The sequence below is a fragment of the Crocodylus siamensis genome, chromosome 5 (assembly GCF_052110815.1).
Source record: "Crocodylus siamensis isolate JL-2025a chromosome 5, ASM5211081v1, whole genome shotgun sequence".
NCBI lineage: Eukaryota > Metazoa > Chordata > Crocodylia > Crocodylidae > Crocodylus > Crocodylus siamensis.
The window spans coordinates 120,139,599-120,166,792 of NC_143399.1; the positions used below are offsets into that span (position 1 = coordinate 120,139,599).

The 27,194-nt window shown below is 44.3% G+C and overlaps 1 protein-coding gene across 2 annotated transcripts in view; it reads right to left on the reverse strand.

The window, feature by feature from the left end:
• The window catches only part of SUGCT (succinyl-CoA:glutarate-CoA transferase), a 538,710-nt gene that overhangs the window by 294,539 nt on the left and 216,977 nt on the right, over positions 1-27,194 (reverse strand). For both annotated transcript variants that reach the window (XM_090050066.1, XM_090050065.1), the window contains 2 exons: positions 20,651-20,722; positions 9,812-9,909 (listed from right to left, as the gene is read on the reverse strand). In XM_090050066.1, coding sequence (XP_089906192.1) covers positions 9,812-9,909; positions 20,651-20,722 — 170 coding nt within the window. The remainder of the gene's footprint in view (positions 1-9,811; positions 9,910-20,650; positions 20,723-27,194) is intronic.

Sequence of the window (27,194 nt, forward strand, 5' to 3'; positions counted from 1 at the left end):
TAGTATCTATGATTGCCAGGGTTTCCTGGACTCATCCAGGTCCACACCTGCCCACCTGCTGGGCTGCAGCAGAGACAAGGACAAGGTACCCTCAGAGCTGGGGAATGAAATCAACATAATTCATCTCTAAACGGCAGCAATGAAACTAATTACTGTCTTGCTGTGAGACCATTAATTACAACATGTAATTACAACATACTGGAGCAGACTGAATTAATTGAGTCTGAATGAGCTTTAGTTAAAGTGCCCCCACGGCCATTTTTCAGCATGGGGACGCTGATACACATTATGCTCCAGGAGCTTTAATTAGAGCTCTCCGAGAGCTGCTCTAATTAAAGTGCCCAGCCCCCACTTCCAGACCAGAGCACATCTATAAACACCCAAGATTCTCATTAGTTTTACCACTGTTTTCAGAGGTGTGCAAAAGTGAAACAAGCAAGAATTTTGTCAGTTTCAGTCTACAGCTGCCAGGGCTTCTGGGTTCACAGCTCCACTGCAACCTGGCAACATAAGAATTTGGGAGAACATATTTTGTTTTGTTGTTTTCAAAATACTAAGTGATTTCAGTTCTGTAAAAATGTCAAGTTTTTGGCATTTCATATTAAACTAAATATAAAACAAGTTCCAAACTTGAAAAATTTTACAGAATTGAAATTCTGCTTCCTGTCAGTGCCACTTCTTAGAGCCTTGGAGCATTTATACACATGCTCCGGGAGTAGGGGAGAGGGGTGGCACTTTCATTACAGTGGCTCTGAGAGACATTCTAATTAAAATGCCTGGAGCATCTCATGTATCAGCATCCCTGCACTGAAAAATGATGGCAGGGGAGCTTTATCTAAAGCTTGTCAAACAAACTGTAGTTAAAGCACCCCCACCACCATTTTTCAGCTTGGAGATGCTGATACACGAGACGCCAGAGGCTGCTGGAGCATGGTAATTACCATGCTCTAGCAGGCTCAATTAATTGAGTCTGCTTTTAATGCAATGCACTGCATTACATTGGAACAGCCTCACCTCTGTGTATAGGCGCCCTTAGGTGCTGTGGTGATAGGTGCTTTACAAATAATGAAGAGATTCTAATTTTTTCCCCAACCTCAAAATACTTTCCTGTCAGCACCCATCCACCTAGCAAACTGCTCACAACTTGCGGCCAACTTTGCAAAGGCTGAGACACAATGACGTGGAGAGGCTATGCACAATGACAGGTACACATAGATCTCCTGACACCAATATGTTTGGGTTGTTGCATTTTCTGGGAAGTATCTAATGTTTATCGAAGTAATGAATTCCTTGGATTTTCCAGCAGAAGCCCTAGTTGTTGTGGCAACCAGGGGGCACTTTGGTTAGCATTACTGGTATTCCAATAAAAGCTGAAGCCTCTACCCTCTGATGTCTTTCCATATCATCCTCTTGTCATGGGCCACAGGTTCTTTTTTTTTTCCCCAATTTGCTAAAATGGATTACCTGTTATATTTCAGACCGGAATGATTTTTCTGAGGCCAAGTTATAAATAGCTACAATATCAGCTTATAATAGAAACAGTAAAACCCTAACTTTAGCCATTTAACTTCATAATAGATAGCTCATTAGTACATAGTACTAATTTCGCCTAAATAATGTACTCAAAGTACATTATTTGTGTTTTCTCCTACTCCACGACACTAGGATCTGGTGAGCTTTTACCAAAACGTTTCAGGCTTGTTGTTCTTGCTGTTTTATGTGTGTAACATTTTACAGTACTCAAAAGCTAGAAATATAACCCCCTCTCCAAGTCCCTTTCTTCCTTTTGCCCAGGCTGAGCAAGAAGACTATAACCCAAAGATGCCCTTTCTTGTATACAGGGAAGAGAGAGTATGGTTAACTGCAAATCAGTAATGTATATATGGACACAGCAACTCAATAATCATAGAAAACCATCTCATAATTTAATGTTCTTGTTATTTTAAGTGGTCATGAAAAGTAAATGATAGGAGGTCTGATCACATTTCCATTGACCTCAGTGGACTTGGATTACGTCCAATATGAGAAAAGGTCAATATCTGAGAATGTGCCCCAGTAACAATTATGTTTACCTGCACAACTTCAGTGTCATTTATCCCTCCTCTCCCATGTCCTTATACTCTTCATCTAACAGACCTTTCCATAAGCTTGCTTAGTTTTTGAGTGTTTGCAGCAAAAGGGATCACTGTAGAATGGCTTTATAATGTGAACACATGTCATGAAGGAAGAGAGAGAAGATTCTACTGTAATCCCAAATTTGCACATCCTGCCTAAGTAATGCAGTGGTTAGGAGCTTTCTAAATAGGCAGAGAGAAAACAGACACCAAATGCCTGAGAACTTTCAATTCCCTTCATGTGCAAATGACTACACATATAATAATGAATACTCAGAAGCGTCAATCTCCTGGGTTTCTAATAACAACAGTTTGAATAGCTATATTTTTATTGTTTTATATGAATGGATTCCTAGGACTTAAAGGGGGGCTGAGAGGGGGGGAAAAATCCTCAGAAAAGCAGATGTTTTTAAAAAGGACAAATCACTTCCCATGAAATGTCACTTGAAAACTCTCACTGCTTCATTCTTTATCATTCCACTTTCCTCAGAGTTTTTATACTATGTTTTGTTTTGTTTTTTTTAAAAATTGAAATTACATCCCTCTCAGGAGCCTGCAGTAAATGCAATAGGGGAGGTGAGACATTTGCAGAGAATGAGGCACATCAGTAGATGTAATCTTAGCTATGCTCCTCACTGAGCAAATTAAGCACTTCACTAAGCACTTTTCTCTAGATGCTCCCCTCCTCTGCTAGTAGATGGAAATGAGTTACCAAAACTCTCATTAATGGAGGATCAGGTTCCCCTATGCTTCCTTCCTGCTCATTTCTTTTCTCCTTACATAAGCAACTCTCCCCAGCTGTGGTGGGCAGGGTTAAGATTAAAAAGCCTAAAAGATTTTTTAAAAAGTATAGAATAGATAATTATGATGAATTTTTCCTAGCTCTAATTCTTCTGTTTCCAAGTCTGTAGTAATTTAGGTCTCCAAATTACACAGAATCAATCAATTACTGGTGCAGAAGGCCCAGTTACAATGAGCTGATATGCTTTCCATTTCACAGGAGCAGCAGTTATGCTATAGTTAAGATTAAACTAAAAGAAGTTCTCAGCGGCTGATTGTTTCAAATACTCTACAACCCAGAGTGCTCTGAAATTTGCTGTGCCTCTTAAGGGCGCTATGTAGGGTTAGTAATCCAAATATAGGGTCACTTGATCAAGGATTTCCCAAAATAAGCTCTCTCGTCCCTTTCAAAACAACTTTTTTTTATGTTATCAAATACTATAAATGTTTTGCTTGTTGTTTCCCCAGCCCTTGGATTCACTCTTTATTTAGGAAAGCAAAATTCAACGTAGAATTCAGAAAAAAGAATGGGCTCAAGTATGGTCAGCCTAACTCACAACTCAAATGGCTTACATTATGCATGCTTAGACAGAGTAGCCAAAACGCTTTCTGGTCTGCCAGTTTTCACATGAACTGGGCCTCTCAGGGGATGTGCAGTAGCCACTGACCCTGACCTATACCCTGCTAGTAGCGTTTTAAATCTGATTCTTGGCAGAAATCTAACAAGAGCGGCATCTTCCTACAATCTGCTTCGGTCAAAGATTTATTACCGTATTTGTTTTGGGGAAACAATCTGAGTACAGCAGAAAATTCAGAAGGCACTGAAACTCTTTTTTGAAAAGAAAATAAATGACACATGCAAATGTTTGGTGGGACAGTACAGGGAGTGCAATGGGGAATAAAGTGGAGTGGAAAAGTGTGGGGAATAAGGGAAAAGGAATTGTGGGGAGGAACACTGCAGGAGGAGAGGAGATAGGGTTGGAAGAAGTAGAACTTGATATGGGAAGTGTACCAGGGCATGTGTGGAGATTAGGGGTGTTCATCAGACCAACAATCTCCGCTGCTGAGAGTCCATCACTGTTCTTGTTCTCCCTCACATGCTGGGATCCAAAAGCCCTGTCTATCCAGTGCAGAGGTCTGAAACTCGCTCTCTCATTCCCAATGGAGCCAGAGTCTGAGTGGGATGGTCTAAGCCTTTTTTCCTTGTGCACACATGCTCTGGGATGTAGGAGTCCCTTGCCATAAGTGTTCCCAGAAATAACTTCTTCTGGTGTGGTTTAGTACCCACTGAGGTGTTGGGGCTTAATGCCCATTTTATAGAAATGGGAGGCTCCTCCTTAGCTTGCTCCTGCAGCCTGAGGGCAAGCAAAACTTGCGGGCATCTGAACCTCGAGCCTCTGGGCTTGGGCCTGCACATAGGATGCCTGCCAAAAGACGTTGGAAATATCTGAAGCCCCTGGTGGGGGTGGAGGATGTTTGCTGGCAGTAGGGCTACATACGGTTCTGGACTGATTCTCGGGTTTGGAATTTGTTTTGGCTACTTTGGCTTGTAATATGGAAAATTTAAATTTATAAAAAAAAAATCTGAATCCTAACTCGTGTTACCTGGCATCTAGAGAAGCCCTGCTTCTCTACGTGGGAAGTAAACTGAGAATAAGCTGTGTAACATGCACACAGCACTATCTTGGATAGTCAAGGACAGGTGCGCCTGACGCATACCACAGGTTCTCAAGACTTGGCATAGGAAACGGGGAATGAAAAGATCCACTGAGATGAAAGCAGCAGGTCACGTCTCCCAAAACTAGTGTGTCAGGCTGTATAGTTCTCTCCATGAATGTTCCAGTAAAGGCATTCTTTCTGTTTAAAGGTCAACTTTTCCAAGGACTCTAGTATCCACAAGCGTGCTCAGATTGCTTTGAAGTTTACTGTGCCTCATGGAAGTAGAGAAGAAAGCTACTGATCTGAATTTGGTGTCACTTGAGCTAGGGGTTCCCAAGACACAGCCTCCTGCCCTGCTTAAAAAACAGCATTTCTTAAGGTTGATAAATTCTACCAATGTTTCCTTTGTATTTAAATCATGGTTCTGACCAAACCCTGAAAGAATCTTAATTACACTATATTTACCCCAGCCAGAGAATGGGATCAGCTTTCCCTTTGAGGAAACAGTACTGAACACAATATTCTAATGACAAGTCAAGCAGGTGCCCAGAACATGAGGGAGCCTCTGTCCCTCTGGGTGCATGAGCCCCTCTCCCATGTGAGTGAGGATCTGAGAGATCCTGGTCCCTCTGTGGGGTTTAGGCTTTCAGCCTTGCTTCCATTATTGGAAGCCAGGATCTTGAGAGCCTTACCATTCCAGGAGAGGCTAGAACCTCTTCTATGTATTTGGTGAAACCTTGCATCCCTAGCGTGGTCAGGGTCCACCGACTTCCTCCAACATGGCAGTCAGAAGCTACATGGCCAAAATATAACCTAAACTCAAACCTCTAAAAAACAGAAGATACTTGCAAGGGACTACTGTGTACATACTAACAGCTTCTAAAACACTAATAGCTTAATGGGACAGGGAAGACGAGATAGAAATAAATGGAAAGCCCCTCAGGTTTGAACTTGTGTAGTACTGAGGAATGATGGCAAGACACACTCACATAAATCTCCAAATGCCTACACAGAAAGTTTGCTTTACAGAACAGTTTTACTGAACAAAGAACTCTCCGTTACTGAATAAAAACAAAGTTACCATGAAATGAATATGCAAACATATGTAACCTCCCCTAGAATGCCAAAGATGTTTGTTACAATCAGTGTTCCAATACCGAATGCCAGATGAATTCACAATAACATGACATAATAGCATACTATTGGATACATCTACACTGAAAGTGTATGCACAGGCAGCATCTGCACTCACACATAAATTACATGGAAATTCAGCCTAAATGATGCTAATAGAAAAGCGCATAAACTTTGGCAGGCAAGATGTAAAACAGTAATTGAGACAGTAGAGAGGCAATTTGAACTAATAGCTACAGATATAAAAATGAATCAGAAAACACTGGCAAGCTACTCAAGGGTAACTAACTGTTTGTTGGATGTCAGCTTTCTTTTTCAAATATTGTCCATCTAGACATGACATTCAAAAATAACTACAAGGATCAGAAATCAAAGACAGCAGCACAACTCACCCAAACTTGGCACCAGACAGAGCCATAATGTCAAAAGATTAATGCTATGTTTTAAAACCGAACTAAATTCAAAATAACAGCTTTATTTATCTCCACAAAACAGCGATCCCATCAGTTTTCTAAGCACTAAGATAAAATTCGAAGAATGTCACTGCTCACACGTAGATGCAAAAACATTAACTACTTTTCAATAATGATAGAAAGGGAGAGGAGATTGGCGTAGTTTCTTTAAATATGGATCAGGAAACCTGACAGAAGTTCTGGGGTGAAGGAGACAAATTAACATATAGGGAAAAAATAACTTTAAGGATAATACTTTTTTTCCTTATTCAAATAGTGTATCTTGTTCAGTGCTAGTGACTCTTCATGAAATAATATACTATGAAAATCTCTGCATTAGAATTGATATTACTGCCAGATGGGCTCACAAAACACTTGTGTTTTAAACTGATATGGCTGCCAGATGGACAGTTGCAGCACTACAAAAAAAAACCAAAAAACAAAAAACAAAATAAAACCCCAACCTCCATAGTGCCTGTGTGGTAACAAGCAATTCAAATTTAAAGGGATTAAGGAAGCTAAAAAATTATTATATTTGGTAGACACTGACAAGGAAAATTTTTTCCACACGGTGTCAAAGGTTTCCCTCACTGAGGGCTTATGATTGTCCAAGTGACTTTCATTAAAATTCCTGGAAACAACCTAAGTAAAAGTTGACATGCTATGATGCAATCTACCTGGTTAAGAAATATATGAAACTAGATGAAGAGATTAAATGCATAAAGTGCCTTATCACAGCACTCCTCCACCACGGTACCCACAAGGGCATGATAGGGCTGTGTGCTCAATCACCCTCCAGTCTGATTACAGGTAGTGTAAATACCCCTAAGGCTGGGTCCATAGAACTCCAGGCTGTCTACACTTACTGATGATCAAAATGGACCCCAAACACAAATGAAATAACTTCCAGTTCTTCATAGGTCATGCCAGGACTATTTTCCTGCAGAGGCCCCTTACAGGCTCTGGCCCCATTTGGACTCACGGGTAAATCTGTTTGAACAGGCCCAAAGTAATAGTTCAACATTGATCCGATCCCTTCCCTTCCCTCAGGGACAAGATCGATAGAAAGTAGTCAATCAAGAGGTTTAAGTCTTCTGCCAGCCCTTTTTTCATAAACTTAGGACTGAGAGCTTTGTATGCCCCCAACTGGGATGTGTTGTCCCACTTTGCTTCCTCCTTCCAAGTCTAACAACTCTCATAAGTATGGCTGGATGAGGCTGTCTGAGCTCACAAAATTCACACTGTGTTGGGTATTGTGGGATTTCTATACATAAGGCCCACAGTCACTGTAGTATAGGAGTATTCTGACTTTGGCCTTATAACAGGAAATCCAGCAGAGATAGGAATTTGAACACCAGATTTAGGAGGACTGAGTTGAAAAACTAGTGAGCCAACTACAAATTGCTAACATTTAATGAACTCTGTGCTGTTTGATCTCCCAGATGACTATTGGTATTGAATGAAAAGCATCAAGGACTCCATGACCTTTATCATCGGTGGAACACGAAGCTTCATCTTTTTTGCCACGAAAGAGGCAGAGAAAAGCAAAATTACCACAGCTTTCTTAAGAAACCACTCAACCTGAGTAGCGAACTTCTTGTTTATATCAGACTTCAAGTGTTGTGCCTCCCAGGAAGCTGGAGTGAGTAAGGTATGCCAGGAAGGCAGAGACACCATTCTCAGAACCTGATGGTGTCTTATCAGGCACAGTGGACAAGAATGAACTCTTAGGGCTGGTTGTATGCACATGACTTTGGAATTGTCAGTCACCTGTAATCAGCCTGTTTCTCGTTTAAGCAAGAAAAGCTCTCCGAGATAGCTAGGCTGTTCTCACCTCCAACATATATAACACATTGCTTGACCTCTGCAGGTTTCTGCAGAGATTGTAACTGTGTGGTTGTCTAAGTCAGTGATGCTCAACCTCTTCATCCAGCAGGACAGGTGGGCAGTGCCCAGTCCTACCATGGGCTGGGTCTGGTCACTGGACCCAATCCAGCAATCAGGGTAGGCATGATGGGACTCTGTCTGGTGGCCTAAAGTGGGATGTGGGGCAACCTGGCCCCAATCCAGACTTGTGAAGAAAGAGGCATGGCCCAGCCCCAGGGGTGGAGGGACAAAGGGGCATGACCCAGTCCTGATCCACCCCCAAGTGGGAAGGGGCATGGTCCAGCCTCAACCTACCCTCCCCTGGGAGGGAGAAGGGGGCATAACCCAGCCCCAATCTACCCTAAGTGGGTGTAACTTAACCCACAGGAGGAAGGAGGCATGGCCTGCCCCAGCATGGCTGGGTATGAGGAAAAGGGGCATGGCTCAGCCCCATGAAGGAGAAGGGGGTATGGCATGGCCCCAAACCAGCTATACAGGGGAAGCGAGTGGCATGCCCCCAATTTGACCAGGTGGGAAAGAAAGGGGCACAGCAGTCGTTAAGGTGGAAGAGGACAAGGCCCAGCACCAACCTGTGCAAAGTGCAACAAGTGCAAAGAAATACAAAAGGAGGTAATTGCATTCCAAGTAATTACATTACATATGAACTGCGAAAAATAGGCTTTATATAAGAGTTTACCTTTTCTAGATGAACTAAAAAGAGTAAACACATGGCTTAAGATTTGCTAGTGCAGAAATAATTGGCTGCTTGAAAGACAGAGAATAAATATTCATTTGTAAATAAAAACTGACATGCCCCAGCTTTAAAATATCAAAATTATTACGTGACTTTTTTGGATTATTAACAATAAGACAAAATGCCTCTGCTATTCATCACAAACAAGTCCTGAGACATGCTGAAATGATGTGTGGGCTGGGTTATACAGCTTGCATTCTCATCTAGAACTGGATACAAAGCAAATGGCTGGTCCTGGGTACCTCCTGTTTCATGATAACCCCCTTCTTCAGCTAAATAGAGGGCAATCCAAAGACATGAGATCTTCTCAAACATACTAGGAGGACGGGTACATTGCAAATTCTTTGGGAATCTTATGAGAATTCTCTTTAGGAAACTGACCCTTAACTGCTGGGTATAGATCAATTAGGTCAACAAATGTTTTCTACAAAAGCACAACAAAGAATTTATCCATGAAGGTATCCAAGGAGAGAGAGAGAGAACCTTAAAAAAAAAAAAAAACAGTTCCAGATATCTAAGGTAGGAGATTCTTGAACAGTCCTCAAGGCAAACTCTAAACTCCTGTTACAAAAGGAAGCAAATTTAACTTCAAGGGCCTCAGGTCCAGAGTGGAACATGCTTACTTCTTAACTGGGATTCAAGTTATGGAAGTCATGGAAGGTAAGTTAAAATGGTCTTAGCACGTGAAACTACTGCTTAGCTGCCTGCTTACCTAAAAATATTCTAAATGAAATACAAAAGCTAAAAAGCAATACTAGTAGTAGTAGTAGGCATCTTTCTTATGAGATGATAGAATTATATGTTTCAAAGAAAAAGGTTAGAGGTCAGATCTAGAAATGTCAATACATTTTTTTAAGTAAAAATCAGCATCTTTCTGTTAACACGACACAACCATGGATAATGACTGAAAGAGTAATAAGTAACCTAAATTACAAAAAGTACTCCAAAAGATAAAAAGGAAGTGGCAATCTTGGCAAAAGACGACACAGTTTATACACAATGGTATGTTGATTAATGCATTAAAGTAATATTTTCCAATTTAATACACTTACCGGGCTGATAATATTTCAATCAGCTCTTTTCTATTCTGCACTCTGAGCTTGTTCGTCTTATATCTTGAATCTTTACTGACTTCAGGCAAATTCAGGATCTAAATTTTAAAAAAATGTGGTGATTAAGAAACATGTTTGGCAGTAACATAAAGACTGTTTGTTTAACCAAGGACATTTATATGGACATAAGACAACTTTCGAGACACACTCTTAGTTAACCATTGTTTTTAAAAAAAGATGAAAAAAGAACGAGAGTAACAGAAGTTACCTATGTAGCATCATAAGCAAGTAGAAGAGACAAGAGCACAAACTGGTCCTAAATCTAGTTAACTGCCAACATTCTCATTATTGTCCTACATACAGCCCAGTACATTAAAAAGCAAGTTACTATGTTGTGGGTAGAGGGAGAGGCGAGACATTCAAATGAAGCACTGAAAGAAAGTTATATCCGAGTTATACATCACAACAAAGATATATCAATTATATTTGAGGTTTATGATACAGCCAGAAAATCCAGAGGGAGATACTGTATTTATTTCACCCTCCCCCAGAGGGTGGCTTAAGGCTGTCCCCACCAGTGCAGCTGAATTATGCCCAGAGATGTTTTTACAGACTTCCTCAGATGGATCCTATCCCTGCATAGCAATCATCGTTCTTCTTGAAGAAGCCAAAACCTTCTTGCTGCCACCACCTTCATACACAGGTTTGATTATGTGATAGTCCCTGCCAGGACTTCACCGTCAATAGGAAGGACTGACAAGAGAACTACCTGTGCCACAAGTCCCTTTATCTTGCTGCCAAGAGCCTTGGAATGTCCTGATGGTATGACTGGTGCCCACATGGATGAGTAGGAAGGGACAATGGTCTGAGGGGTGGTTGAGTTTGGGCAATCTCTATATCATATCCTGAATTCATGTTCATCCATGCATGTAATACAACCTGCAAGATTACAGGTCTGGACAACAATTAGGTACTTCCACCCCTCTCTTGGTAGTTCCCAACCACCACTATCCAATTCCTCTTCCTTCAGTGTGTGGTGGTCATGGGAGCTCAAGCCTTATGGCTGGGTGGCTCCTGCCTTCTGGCCAATGAAGTCTGCTTCTGGTGTCTCCTATCCACTGATTAACCAGCAGCCAAGAGCCTGAAATCAATTAATTGCTTCTAGCTGTCTAGTGTATTCCAGTTCTCCTCCTTCTTAAGGTCACATGCTCACACTGTCCTCTGAACTGCTCAAGATCGTTCCTGGCAGTATGCTTTGTACCCACACAGATGAGTAGCAAAGAATAGTGGTCCAAAGGCTGGGTGAATTCTTGCAATCTTTCCATCATGCCTTGAATTATCTTCCACATTCTTTAACTACTCCTGTATTACCCTTATGAATATTCAGGATAATACAAGAACCATAAGAAGGAAACAGATTTTCTACCAAGGTATCATATTTTCTGCTCATCATTTCCTCATGAAGAATTAATAAAGAAAAATGGTGTTGTAACCTCCAGGAGAAATATATCTTCTGTAAGTAACTCCCACCCGACAACTTAGAAATGTTACTATTATTCACAGACAAAGTGGAATTAAGACTGAAAAATGACTATAAAAATGTGGAGACAGAGTCTGGCAGTTTTATAGCAGCATTTATGGGGCAGAAGGACATATGGTCTACTGAAATCTACCATACAATCTCTCTATTAATGCCCCTATTTGTTTGTAATACATATTTTAATAGCTGATATAATTTCTAAGAGATTAAATAAAAAAAACTCGTATGTCATATTAGTAACAGGGTAAAGGAGAAGAAAATCTCTAAAAGGAGCAGCAAGATTTGTGTTCCATTAGCCTTGCTTTCACACACACAATATTCCACTACTGTACTTAACCTGAGTTCACATAGTCATTGCAAGCAATCACTGTCCGAAGATGTAACAATTTATATAGCGTCTTTTCCAAAGTCTCACATCTATTACTATCACAAAAGTGATACTTGGATGGTACTGACATTTCTAGATCTGACCTCTAACCTTTAGTTTCTACTAATTCATACCAGACTGGCAGCGACTGAAGTCATTACCATTTCATGAAATTCATTACCAGTTCATGGCTGGATGAACAAGATGTGGTCTTGGTCCACTTCCAAGTAAATGACTGTTGATAACAACAACATCAGCACTTGCTCTAACTTGCAGCCTTATCAGCCATCTAAATACAAAGAGTAAAATCCATGTTCCATGGAAGTTAATAGCAAAACTTCCATTCTATCGAACTACAGTTTCACCCAGAAAGAAGAGAACAGGCATGAACAATGAACTGTCACAATAGGTGGTCCCTTCAAATTAGATCAGAATCATATTGTTAGAAAATGTGAGGAAAGCTGCCCATGCTGTATATCCTCTGTGGATTAAAAAGCAACTACAACTTACTAACTGTCAGCAACACCAAATTCACACTGCATGAAAAAGGAGTGGTGTAGCGCCAAAGCATAACCAAATATAGAAAACTCCATTTTAAGTATATTATCATGGTTAAACCGCACATTTTTGGACTTCCCTGAAGTTCAGAGAAAAAAGGAACCATATCAGAGAATGTCCCCCAGGGAGAAACCTGGCCAGTGGACCTGTTTTCCCTTGAATCCAAGGCTATGTAAGCACTGTCTTTATTAATACAAATAAGTCTTTGTTGTTGTGTATCATAATAGAGTTTTCAAGCTGTGACTGGAATAGTTTCACTGCTCATCAGTCTTACTCTCAAACCCAGTTAAAACTTATGGGAATGCCTCATCATGCTATACTGATTTCAGTTTCAGGGGCTTTTTTTAATTAACATCCACCTATATTATGCAAATAGAAACATAGCCTGGTTCCTCTCGCTTTTTTATGGATGACAAAAGAAGTATGAGGCAGTTGTTATTTTTTTACGTGCAGTTATTTTATTTTACTGATTGTTTTGAAATCAAAATGGTTCCCCCAAAGCTCCACAACACCTCCTTCAATCATCTGTTTAATTCAGTCGGCTGATTTAAAATGCAGATCTAAGAACTGATGTTTAGATTTTATATGTTGGGCTGGTCTTTTTCAAAATAGGCACAAGTGTGCACATTTTCCTTTGTTATATACATTAGCCCACTTGAGATGAGTCTTGTTTTAGAAATCAAAGCAGCCACACTTAAGAACATACTTTATTAATTGCTGACCGCTGTAAAATGCGTTTTGCCTATACTATGGTCTATAAAAAATAGAGAGGCATCACAAAAAGTCTTCAGCTATTAATCAAATATCAAAAGGATTTATTTTCTTTATTTTCAAAACCAGGGAAAACTACTGTAACAAATAATTTTGGCTTTTTTCCCCCTCCTTGCTGATTACTTGTCCAAAACATATGGTACTGGCAGAAAGTCTGCAATCATTTACAGCTTTAGGTTGGCTGTTACATCCCCATAGCAAATGTCTTCAGGGGTAACAGCTTCCGTATGTTCCATTTTTTAAGCATTGACCCTTCATAATAAGGTTCCTTGATACTAGTTCAAATATTTGAATTGTTATCTATATTTACTGAGGGTTCCTCTTGCCTCTTAAGTGTTTGGGGCTTCCCTGTAATTATTAATTCTCTCCATTCATTGCCTCTACCCCTTTACTAAGTTTTTTAGTTCCATCAGTCACCTTCAACTTAGCCTTTAACAGTTTTTATAACACTTTATTTAACTTTAAACTAGGCCTCCTACTCAGTTGTTGAGCATCCTAGCCTCAGTCTGTGTCTGTCATTACTCTTTAAGGACAGAAACATTCTAAGAATAAAACCCAAGCAGAACTTTTGCTCAAGAATTGAACTCTCTTGCCTCTCTCAAGTACAGGAATTTTTAACTCTGTTGTATGCCTCTGCATTTTCTAACTGTGGAAGTTGTAATTCCAGCATCTACTGTTTGTATCATGCATCTTTTTAGGTCCATTTGTTATAATAAAGTTCTCATGAAGCTGTCTTAAAAGTAGAAAGTGGAGCAGATTTCAGGATTTTTTTTTCCTGCAAATAATGTTTTTTCACTGAAAAGCCAGCTTCAGAGCAGAAGAGAGTATTCACAAATGCAGATAATGGAGCCCCTCTTACTTCCAATAGCCAAGTAGTTAGACAACTAAATCTGGGAAGGGAGACACTCAGCACACTATGGTTGCTATTAAGCAGGCCAGAGACAAAGGGTGTGGGTGCCCCTCAATACTTCATGGTATTATGTTTAATAATGTACTTTAAGGTCTTTGGAAATCAACACATCCAGAAGTGTAAAGCATTAATCTAACACAACCAAAACCAGGAAAATAATACTTACTCACTTAGGTTTGACAGCCCAACAAGATTCTAGTAAGTGCCAGGATAGACGACCACATTTTGGAATGCCCTTCAAACTGACATTTTAGAGGTTCACATAGCACTACTTTATGCATGACTGAAGTGGGACAGCAGAAGCAGATTCTCTTGCAGGGATAGGTGGTTCACAGCAGGGTGCTTAATTAAGAACAAGCTGCTCAACTGCTTGCTGTGGCTTCTACTTCAAAGGGCACTGCATTAGGTAGAGTTCGTCAGTGGTCCTGCACAGCTGACTAGAGAAGCAGCACACTTTGAAATTAAAGCTGCAGCAAACATCTCACCCATCTTGCACAGCTATTTACTATGGCCATCTACACCTCTAGTTAGGTTGCAAAACCTCATCTTCACAGGATGAGTAATGAACCTAACCCTGAAAAGAAGCTGGGATCTACTACAGCTTGTGCTCAAACATTCATTTATAGCAGGGATGGATAGCTTTTCATTCAAATCCCATGTGTTAAGAAATTTGGCTGCTTCTCTCATACTAGCAAATTTCCCAACATTGGGGGGGGGGGGGCGCGCAATGATGATGACAGAGTGCTGCCATCCAGTGCCCCCCGGTGCTGCTCCTTTACCTCCAGCCCCATGCACCCACTTCACCCAGCTCCATGTGCCCTCCCACAACTTCTTCATCCCCTGCTGGCAGACAACATCCCCCACTCCCTGCCTCCCCTCTTCCCTGCTGCCCCCCCTCCCTGCCAGCTGTTGGTGGGGGGTGGGGGGGAGGTGCGGCGTGGCAGCTGCCTTGCTCACTCCGTCTGTAATGCTCTGAGCCCTTGCAGCCAATCAGCAAGTGCCCTCTCAAAAGGTGCAAGCGCAGTTGGCCCAAAGCATTACAGACAGACAGACAGACAAAGGCTTTTGTTATATTAAAATTATTAGTTTTGCAGAAGAAGCAGAAAGAAGACAAAAAGAACCAATGGAAAAACAAGGTACCGCATTTACTTGAATCTAAGATGACCCCCAATGTTAGATTCTATACATGGAAAATGTATGTTTGTTATATGTTTTTATGTTCATCAAAGCTGACCTCGTGAAGGAACACCTTGACAGGCTGGATACCTTCAAGTCAGCCAGCTCTGATGGGTTACACCCAAGGGTACTCAGGGAGCTGGCGAGCATCATGACTGACCAATCTCATTTCCTTTTATGACCAGGTGACTTATCACCTGGACAAGGGGAAAGAGATTGACGTTGTATATCTTGACTTTAAAAAAAGCCTTCGATCTGGTATCCCAAGATCACCTCTTGCCTAAACTGGCTAACAGCAGCCTCAACCTCACCACGATCCATTGGCTGGGGAACTGACACTGTGGTAGGACCCAGAGGGTGGTGGTTGATGGCAGCCAATCGTCATGGTGCACTGTAACCAGTGGGGTCCCTCAAGGCTCTCTCCTGGGGCCTATACTAGTTAACATCTTCATCAATGATGTGGACATTGGTGTCAGAAGCGGACTGGCCAAGTTTGCCAACAACACCAAACTCTGGGGTAAAGCATCCACACCTGAGGACAGGAGGGTGATCCAGGTGGATCTTGACAGGCTCAGGAAATGTGCGGACGAGAACCTGATGGTGTTCAACACCGAAAAATGCAAGGTTCTCCACCTTGGGAGGAAAAACCTGCAGCATGCTTATAGGCTTGGTAGTGATACACTGGTTAGCACTACAGATGAAAGGGACTTAGGGGTCAGGACTGACCACAAGATGAATGTGAGCCTTCAGTGTGATGCTGCAACTAGTAAAGTGAGCAAAACGTTGGCTTGCATTCATAGATGCTTCTCAAGCAAATCCCAGGACGTCGTTCTCCCCTTGTACTCGGCCTTGGTGAGGCCGCAGCTAGAGTACTGCATCCAGTTTTGGGCTCCGCAATTCAAAACGGATGTGGAGAAGCTTGAGAGGGTGCAAGGAGAGCCACGTGCATGATCAGAGGTCAGAAAAACAGACTTTATAATGAGAGGCTGAGAGCCATGGGGCTCTTCAGCCTGGACAAGTGCAGGCTCAGGGGTGATCTGGTGGCCACCTATAAATTTATCAGGGTGACAAGATCGAATGGTCACAAACTCCGCTGCAACCGATTCAGGCTGGACATAGGAAAGAACTTCTTCACTGTCCGAGCCCCCAAGGTTTGGAATAGACTGCCGCCAGAGGCGGTTCAAGCACCCACTTTCAACGCCTTTAAGACACATTTGAATGCTTATCTTGCTGGGATCCTATGATCCCTGCTGACTTCCTGCCCCCGGGGCAGAGGGCTGGACTCAATGATCCTCCAAAGTCCCTTCCAGCCCAAATGTCTATGAAATCTATGTTCAGATTCTATTTATTGGAGGGTCATCTTTAATTCATCCTCTGCACTGCAGGGGAGCAGATGGCATAGGGAGGACAAGCAACTTGTTCCCTGCTTATACCTGGCCTCCTGCCACCTCTGTCTTCTATCTGTCCCCATTCCTCCCAGCCTCTGCTCCCCATTTGTCCCCAGCCTCCACTCCCCTACAGTCTCTCCTCTGGCCCCTCTCTGGCCCCTCAGACCACTCGGTCTCACACAACCCCTACCTGGGCTACCAAGCCCCTCAGTCTCTCTCCCAGCCCCCTCTCTGGGCTACCAGCCCCTTTGGTCTATTGTTCTGGACTCTTTTGGTCCTCTACTTTCCCAGCTGCTCTCCAGGGCCTTAGGCCTGTCCTGTCCCCACATTATTCCTGGCCTCCTTACTAGGCTGCACTCTATTCCCAGCCCCTTGCTGGGCTGTTGGACCCTTCTGGTCCCACTACACTATTCCCTGGCCCTTGCTGCGCCTCTAGACTCATATCCTCACATCTGGTCCTGATCTTCCCTGTCCCCTCTCTGGGCCTCGACCCACATAGTCCTGATCTTTCCACTTGGCACTTTTCTGTCAGGGTGTGCTCCCTCAGCCTTCCCCCTCCATGGGGTAACCCACAAGGCAGTGGTCGCTGAGGCTTTCCAGTGCCCCATACTTACCTTTACCTGGATCAGCCCATGCATGGTATTTCAGAGAGGCTAAACTGCCACAGGCAGCCCCACCACACTAACCAGCCCCAACAGGGTACAGTTTCAGGTCTTACCCAAAACCAGTCTTCAGGCCTTCCTGATCTTACCTGTCCCTCTCTGAGCTCCCCCTGGATATCCTATGCCCCTCTCAGGCTGTCAACCTCCAGGCCCCCTGGCCCTGGTTCCATCTTACATCCATGCCCTCACTCATCTCTGGCCCCTGGCTCTCTCTCAGACCCCTTTTCTTGATCCCTTCTCTTCAGATGGCCTAGCACCAGCCATAGTCATCCTGAGCTGCACGCCCCTTGACCCCTTCCTCTTGGATGTGGTCACACAAGGACCTTTGTCCTCTCCTAGGCCCTGGCCCTGCCTCACACCAATCAAGAACTCCAGGCTCACCCAGCTCTGGCAGTCTCTGCCATGGTCTGTTTCAACCTCCGGCCCCTCCTGGCCCATACAGGCCAACTGAGATTCCCAGAGTCAGTCCTCTAGCTGTCAGTCCTCTCTTCTCTATGGGTTTGCCTTCTCAGGCCCCTCCACGGATCATACACTCTCCAAACTCACCTGGAGCCCTCCATAAATCTTCACTAGCATAGCCCCTTCTTTCTCTGGGCTCACCTGGACCCCGCAATAGATTCCAACACTCTGCCCCACAAACTGGGTTTACCCAGACCCTTCACTAAGTCTCCTAAACACTTAGCCCCTCTCAGGGCTCACCTGGCTCCTCAACAGGCCCACAGACACCCAGCCCCTCTCTCAGGGCCCTGGATCCCACACTGGGTCCCTAGGAACCTCCTCCATCCCCTTAGTTCCTATCCAAACCTACACACCACTTCATATATTATTTTCCTTGCTGGCATTCAGGAGTTGCAGCCTTTCTGCTGGGCGGTGGTCCTTCACCAGCTCTCAAGATGTTACTGCCAGCCTACTCTCAGGTCTGGGCTTATGCCCTGCCTAAACCCAGCCTTCCTCCAATCAGGTGACTCCCTTCATCAGGCCTAGCTTCACCTGCAGGCTCCCTGGGTCAACTGATTCTACAACTAGCCTTGACCTATTAATTGGGGACCTGCTGATGGCTCTGCAGACTGCCTGACCTCTTAATGTGGCAGGCACCCAAATGCCCCAAATACTGGAATAATTAACATAACTGGAATATGATCATATGATCATGAATGGGTATATCTTGCCCAGCAAGGATAGATGAGGAGAAAAGGGAGGGATGTTGCTCTATATACAAAGGCAATGTACACGTTATGAAACACGGTACAAAAGTGGAAGGGAGGCCTGTTGAAAGCCTCTGGGTAAAAGTCAGAGGAGAGAAGAGTAAGTGTGATGTTATGGTGGGTGTCTGCTATAGCCCACCAAACCAGGAGAAGGGAGTAGATAATGCCTTCTTTAAACAACTGATGAAAGCTTTCAAATTATGGGACTTGGTTTTCTTGGGGGACTTTAATTATTGGGACATTTATTGGGAGGAAGACACAGTACTGCTCAAGCAGTCCAGCAAATCCTTGGAATGTATTAGAAATAGTTTTTTGATACAGTTGGTAGACAGGCTAAACGGGGGGGAAGCCTTTCTTGATTTACTGCTCACAAAGAGGGAGAAGTTGGTTGAGAAGGTGGAAGGCAATTTTGATGACAGTGACCATGAGTTCAAGATTCTGAAGGGCAGAAGTAAGGAGAGCAACAGAAGAAAGAGTGGACTTCAGAAAAGCAGACTTTAACAGACTCAGGGAATTGGTGGGCAGGAGCCCATGGGAGTCTGAGGGGAGGAGGAGTTGAGGAGAGCTGGCTGTACTTTAAGAAGGCCCCCTTAACAGTAAAAGAGCAAATTATCTCAATCCTACCGAAGAATGAGAAGGTGCAATAGGAGACAAGCAATCTCTTCAATAAGTAGAAACTCAAAAAGGAATCTTATAATATGTGAAAACTCAGTCATAGTACTAGCTAAGAACATGAGTATCACACAGATTTGCAGAGAGAATATTAGGAGGTCCAACACACGATTTGAGATGCAGCTGACAAGGGACATAAGGCAATAAAAAGGGATTCTGTAAGTATGTCAAAAGTAAGAGGAAGACCAAAGGTTAGAGAACCTGGATGTTTTCAGGTTGGCAGGGCTGGATGAGATGCACCCAAAGATTCTGAAGGAACTGAATCAGGTAACTGCATAAACAACTGCAATCATCACCAACTGCGGCTACACCCGTTTTTGAAAACCAAAGTAAATAAAGGCATTAAATACTTCAGCCTTAACTGTATCTAGATTCCATAATCTGGAGCCTAACCCTACCCTCCAGAGTATAGAATGACCTGGACAGACTGGCAAAATGGTCCGCAGTCAATCAGATGAGATTCACCAAGGACAAGTGGAAAGTCCTGTACTTGGGACAGAATAATGGTATGCACAAATGCAAACTGGGGAATGACTGGCTATGCTGCAGTACTGCAGAGAAGGATCTGGGGGTTATAGTGGCCTATAAACTGAATACAAGTCAACAACGTGCTCTTGTTGCAAAAAAAAAAAAAAAAAAAAGCTGAAAGCATATTGGGTATTATTAACAGGAGTGTCACTTGCAAATCAAGGGAAGTGATTCTTCCACTCTTGAGTACTGGAATGGTGTGGCTCTCCTGGAGTACTGTGTCTAGTTTTGGACCCCACACTTCAAGAAGGTTGTGCACAAGATTCCAGCAGAGAACAACAAAAATGATTAGGGGCCTGAGAAGCAACATTTATGAAGAAAGACTAAAAGAACTAGGATTATTTAGCCTGGAGCAGAGAAGACTGAGTGGGAATTTGTTAACAGTCTTCAGATACCTGAAGGGAAATTACAGAAGAGGATGGAGATGGGCTTTTCTCTGTGACCACAGAGGACAAGACTAAAAGCAACAGCCTCAAGATACAGCAAGGGAAATTTAGATTGGAGATGAGAAGGAACTTTCTGACTAAGAGGGTGGTCAAGCAATGGAAAAGGCTACCTAGAGAAATTGTGGAATCACCATCCGTGGAAATTTTCAAGGGCAGGTTGGATGGGATGGTTTAACCAGGTTGACTAGGGGGTTACACTAGTTGACCAGCCCTACTTTTCTATGATCTTTAGTAGAAAATCCCCACTTGCCACCCACCTATGACTGTGTTAACCATGGATTGAATGGAATCAGTCTGGGACCTATTTCTAAAAAGGAACTCAGATATTTGACTTATACAAAGCTCACCATCCACAAGCCAGGAGTGGTTTTGGTCAGCCAAGTCCCCTGTAAGACCTACTGCCTGATTTGCAGAAGTGCTCAATACCTGCAATTCCCACAGACTTCTACAAGGGACACTGGGTCCTGAATATCTATGCCAAACATACTATTAATCCTCTTTAATCATGTTTACAACATGAAACATTTAAAAACCATCACTGGAATTGCCTTCTTTTTACAGAACTCAAAAGTTAGCGTAGTACCAACACTTCATATTGTAAATTTAAAGTAGTTACCTTGCACACAGTGACAAATTGCTGATCATTCCCTGCTCCCACCACAAGGTAGCCATCCATAGTCTTGAAAGCCTAGAAAAATAGATATGAATATTAAATATCATTACAACTAAAAAATATAATACAAGTCTATCTTAAAGTTATGACCCTGTAACAAATTAACAAATGTCTTCTTTAAGGGGACTTTTATATTTAGATTCAATTTATAGTTATACAAATAGCAGTTCAAAGTGGCATAGTGATTTTAATAAGTTTCTTCTGATTTTCCTAGGGCAGGGAATGCTCTTTTTTCCCACACACAGTTTATTTGCTGAAAAATGTAGTTCTGACCATCCAGATACTATTTGTAAATTTGACCTACATTGCCAAAAGAGAGACTGAGAGATGCCCACTTCAGAATACTTTAGCCCTCTAATTAGGACCCTTTTCTAAGACATTGGAGACCCTGGTCTGAGTCCATAGACTACTTCATTTTGAGCAGGGATTTGAACCAAAATCTCCCACCTTCTAGGCATGTGTCCCAAATAAGTACACTGTAGTGGGTCTCCCCCAGTCCCCTCTGTCAGGGCTGTTCCACTTTTTATAAAATTATATATATATATATATAAAGGGCTTAGTCAGTCTGTATGTCTGTCTGTCCATAACGCTTTTGGCCAACTGTATGTGCTGCTGAGAGCGTGGACAGCAACTGGCTGCATAGCCCAGGCTGCACAAGCCCAAGTTTGAGCCACTGCTGGGGAAGTTTGTGGCAGTGGCAAACATGTCCCGGATGCCTAAGCAGCAGGGCTTTCCCACGCCTCCCTGCCTGATGAAGTGGTGGGTCATGGTAGTAGCGCGCCCTCGCCAACCTTCTGCAATGCCCCTCAGCACAGCCGGCAGAGAGGGGGAGGTGGCAGACAGGGAGAGGGGGAGGGAACAAGGTGGGGGAAGCAAAGGAGGGGCTTGTGGCAGGCCAGTAGGGGGCGCTCCTGCATTGAGCCGACCACCTCCCTGCGCCCGACCACCTCCCTGCGCCAGGCTCCGAATGCCTCCCTAGAGGCACCTTATGTCCGGTCCGACCCCTTTCTGGAGCACATACGCTAGCCTGGGGGTAACGTAGCCGCCACCACCCCAAGAATGGACTCACTCTTGGCCCTGTGTCCTTGGGGAAACACAGGCCTAATGTCCTACGGGTACTCAATCCAGTACAGGCGCTTGGGGCACCTCACCAAGTCCAGGGGCAAAAAGTATAGTCTCCCTTAGTCCACAGACCTAAGGGGTCTCTTAGGCATAATTTAAACCCACCCTTCAATAAGTCTCCCACACCAGTCACAAAGGAAGACTTCAGGGGTAGGGTGAAAATAGGGTACAAGATCGAGCAATAGCCTAGAAATCCTAAAGAGCAAACAGTCTGGCTGAGGTAGCCTTTTGATCACGCATCTGGGTTACTCCCAGCTACATATCTAATCAGATCTCGAGTAGCTTACTCACAAGCATCTTCCAAAGGCAGGTGAAGTTTCCCCTCTGGAGGCAGGCGGTTCCTTGCTCATGAGTTTTGGGGGAGAGACAGCCAATTTTAGATGGTAAAGCTTCTCTGTGTCCCCTGCATGGCTGCTGCCTCACCTCATGGCCGAAGAGGCCGCCTCCTAGCCCATCGTAACTTATATAGCCCCTGTGACCTCTTTCACCTGGTCCAGTGGAGGCCAGCCCCAGTCGGCTGTCCGCCAACCACTTTGAAATACATCACCAGTTACCGGGCAGATTCCAGCCCACCAGGTAGATGCCCCTCACCCAGGTGGCTGATGTCAGTCACGTAGGCAGAGGGAGCAGGTTTCCCCCCTCCCTCAGGAATGCAGCCAGCTCAGGTTACCTAAAGAGACAGGCTGAGGTGTGAATCCTCTGTGCTGGCCCATCTAATCACATTGTCACAGGGCAGAGATTTTGGGGAGAAACCAAGGTGGCTTTCTGCCACAGGGCTCATGGTGGTGGGTGCTGTCAGGGCTAGAAGGGAGGGAGGCAGGGAGGAAGGAAAGGGAGCGGGAAGTGAGCCCCAATAACAGCCAGCAGGGAGGGAGAGGTGGCAGGGAGGGACAGAGGCTGCGCGGACCCGGGTGGGTGCGGAACGGGGAGAGTCATGGTGGTGGCTGTTGTCAGGGCCAAGTGGCAGGGAATGAATGAAGTGAGGGAAGAGAAGGGGGATCATGGTAGCAGTGCCCCCCTGCCACCCGACCCCAACAACAGCCAGTGGGGAGGGGGAGGTAGCGGGGAGAGGGAGTGAGGGAAGTGGAGGGGGTGCAGGGCTGCTGTGAGGCAGAGGCGGGCAGGAGGAGGGAGCCACTGCCCTGGAGGCTGGAGGATGCAGCAGCAGAGGGAATCTTTACATGGCCGGCCCCGAAGGGCACGCGAGGGGCGGGGGGACCACGTAAACATTCCCTGAAATCCATCATTCTTGACGGACAATTAGCTGCTATGTACATATTCACTGAAAAAGAGATAATAACTTTCTTGCCTGGTGGTTAGAACGGTAACCTGAGAAGTAGGACAGCATCAACAGAAGAGGCTAAAAGCAACCAAGCCCAGAATATCATACAGTGCCAGGCTAACTGTGGCACTGTCCTGGAGATGGGAGTTACAAGTTCAATTTCTCAAAGCAAAAGAAGGTATTGAATCCAGCTTTCCCATATCCTGGACCCATGCCCCAGAAAAAAAGGAACCATCTCCTCTTCTGTTTTCCCTTTCTTACAAGTACATGGAAATCAAACATGTCATAACAAATAGAACGTTTTGTTTAACACCCAAAGGAGTTTTCCATTTTTCCTATTGCTGTAATAAAAATTGAAAATATTTCCAATCGAATTCAAACTATTTTCCCAGTCTGGCTGCTTAACTCAAAAAACCCAGTTATTTACACAGCTCTAGGTTTGTCCCATTTTACCAAAGCTTCTTTTAAGGCTGACAACATGAATGGATTATTCTATTTGCCATATTTCTCCCTAGGAGCAAAGGGGCTGCGCATGATATACCTGTCAAAAAGACTGGCCCTCACTGCCCTAATAGGAAGCACTGCAAAGGTCAAAGTATGTGGAAACCTTCCAGTCACTTCATTAGCTTCTTGAGTATAACATTCTTACTTAGCAAAGGAGGAACACATTGCATGGGCATAGCAATCCTCAAGTATGTAACTTTCCTACTGATTTGGCTCTACAATACTGGCAATATAAAGGCATGCAGAATAGGGCTGTGCAAAATGGCTGTGTTTCGATTCAGTTTTGGATTCGGCTGTTTCAGAGGACAGCGATTCATTTTGGTGTTTCAGATCACTGTCCTGTTTCTTTTTGGTCAAATCTGTTTCAAAGCCCAGCCAGGTGGGGTTTGGGGCAAGGGGCTGCAGGGCCACAGCAGGGAGCTGGATGGGGCTGTGGATGGCTCGTTCAGGAGAGGGGAAGGGCCGCTGCCCTCCATGCAGGCGAGGAGACCTGCGCATGGTTCTATGATCTCTGCAGAGCCAGGTTGCGCAGCAGGGACCAGCACTGCCCTGCCACACAACCTGGCTCTGCAGGGAGCAGAGATCCATGTCGGGGTCTCCTCACCACCACTGCCTACCCCATGTAGCTCCAGATCTCTGCTCCCTGCAGAGCCAGGTCACGTGGCAGGGAACAGCCAGGGCACTGGGGACGAAGCAGTGGTAGCAAGGAAACCCCTGGAACAGATTTCTGCTCCCTGCAGAGCCAAGTCACGCACCAGGGCAGCAGCATACAGCTGTTTCCCTGCAAGCCCAACTCTGAAACTCCAAAATTTTCTCAAACATCTCCAAAACATTTTGGATGCCTCGTTTCATTTCATAGATGTTTCTGAGCCTTCTGTTCTGATTTGGATTCAGTGTTTTGGGCACCAAAATGGCCCAAAATGAAATGGCTGCCAAAATTTTGCACAGCCCTAATGTAGACTATATCTCAGCTTTAATTTCTGCTGGATACTTACACGCACCAAAACAAAGAATAAACACAAAGAAATTTTGGGAAAAAGAACATAGAAAAAATTATGAAGGGGATAGAAGTTAGCAAGGATACAACTAAGAACATTAGTATTTTTTTTCTTTTTGCAAATGAACACTTTCAATAACTAACAGACTGACGTTTCTAACTGTTACTATGTAAAACAAGTTACCTTGAGTTACAAACTGCATCTACTTCAGTACCCTTTCTATCCATATGGCAATAGTTTTTTTATTGCTGATGCTTCCTGTTCTGAAACAAGCCAAACATTATCAGACAAGTTACGGCTGAGTATTTATCTGATATGCATGCCACACAACCAGTTTTTATTTCTGTGATCACAAACCATCAAATTTCTTTTACAAATCATAGTGTTTTGTAGTTTCTAAACTTCAGGTCTGCAGCAGAACCACCATACTACAGGTGATAAGTACATACTAGGCCTGTGCAAAGCAGCAAGTATTCAATTCAGATTTGGTCAATTTAGAGAGACAGTGATTCGATTCAGTGATTTGAATCACTTCCCTGATTCGATTGAGCTGATTCGGATCCAGAGATTCGGCCACAGACTATAATGGGGAATCACTAAAATACCTATAACTGTCATTTTTTTGCAGATTCGGATGTAAATAGCAGGGATGGTAGTCCCTTCTGAGGGCATGAAGCCTGCTAAGTTTCAGGGAGATAGATGCAGGGGATTCTGTGAAAGTGCACCACAAACTGTTGAAAGCAAAACTCATATCACTTGTGTGTGTTAAGGCAGAGCGGGATGAATGCAGTAGGGATGGTAGCCCCTCATGCAGGCATGAGGCCTCCAGGTTTCAGGCAGAGTGGTGCAGGGGTTTCTGTGAAAGTGCACCTCAAGGTTCTGAAAGCAAATACAAAAAGAAAATAGGTGCAAAATGAGGAGGGTGTCACTCAGTCCAGCTGCACATGAAACTTGGGGAACCCCACCAGTGGGAGGTTCACCTTCAGGAACACCAGCTGCTCCAGCAAACCAGGATACAAAGAGGTGAGGTGGGGTGTCACAACATCACCAGCAATGCTGAACATCCTCTTGCTTGCAACAGTGGTAAATGGACAGCTGGATCCTGGGCAACCGTGGCCAGATCCTGCCACAACTGGCTGTGAACTGCCCAATAGGCCAAGCTGCCACAATGCAGTGGTTCTACATCCTCAGTGAGATGGGTAGCCACCAAGGTCTCCGCGCTACCTGCCTGATAGTAGGGTCTGGTGCCTCTGGACCCCAACATTGAAGCCATGCCCTTGGCTAACATTAGCAGTGGCTGTGGTGGAGAAGACTGGCTTGTGGTTGGAGTGCTGGCATGGGAAAGTGGATCCCCCTCTTCCATGTACCCCTGCCTCTGCCCTTCTGCCTCCCTGACTCTGTTCACCAGCATCTCCATCCAGCAATCGAGGATTTTGCTGCCGCAGATGCTGCCCTTCACCCTCGGGTCGCACATGTCCAGCAGCACATGGACTGTACTGGATCACAACAGATCCAGCCATTTTTTAATGCCCTCCTTCAGCTGCTTCACCAGTGCCTGCACCTCTGGTGAAAGCAGCTTGCCCCAGCCAGGAACATCAGTCCCCTGAAACATCTCCATTTAATTCTCAAACTCCTTCACTATGGGGATCACCTGACTAAAGAGGACATCACCAGTGCTGAGGCCCTTTGTGGCCTCGAGAAATGGCTTGAGGACCACCTAAATCTGGGAGGTGGTATCCCACTCTGTCTTGCTAAAGGGGCCGCTGATCCCAATTTCCCCGACCAAAGCCATTTCATGGGTGGCCTTCTGTTGCTCCACCCGCCTTACCAGCATCAGATATTTCAAGTTCCACTGAGTCTCCACATCCTGCATGATTTTGTGCTGCAGGATTCTCAGCTCTGCCCGTCTGTCCTGCAGCATCTTGCCCCCCTTGATGCTTCAGTGGAAATAGCCTGCCTGCATTTCAAAATAAGATGGCTGGGAGTGATGGCACCATCACCAGGAGCCCTGTCCCCCTTCAAGGTGTCCCTGACTATGAAGTAGAACTTGTGTGCTATGCAGCAGATGTCAACAAAGTTGGCATCATGCACCGCCTTGATCATATTGGCCCTGTTGTCGGTGATCATGAACCCATGGGTGAACTTGCCCTGCCCAATGAGCCATCCCTGCACCATGCAGTTCATGGCCACCAAGCCAAACAGAATCAGCTACCGAAGGTTCACACAGCCCTAGTACATACAAAGGTTTTTTCACTAAACAAGTAACATATTTCCTCAAACAGAAGATGAGGTTTTTTCATACTTTCATAGTTGGTAGGGTCAGAAGGGACCTGAGCAGATCATCAAGTCCAACCTCCTGCCATGGGCAAGAAAGAATGCTGGGGTCAAACGACCCCAGCAAGGTGTCTATCTAGTCACCTTTTGAAGACTCCCAAGGTAAGAGCGAGCACCACTTCCCTTGGAAGTTGGTTCCAGATCCTAGCCGCCCTGACTGTAAAGTAGTGCCTCCTGATATCTAGCCTGAATCTACTCTCTGTCAACTTATGGGCATTATTCCTTGTTACTCCCAGTAGTGCTCGGG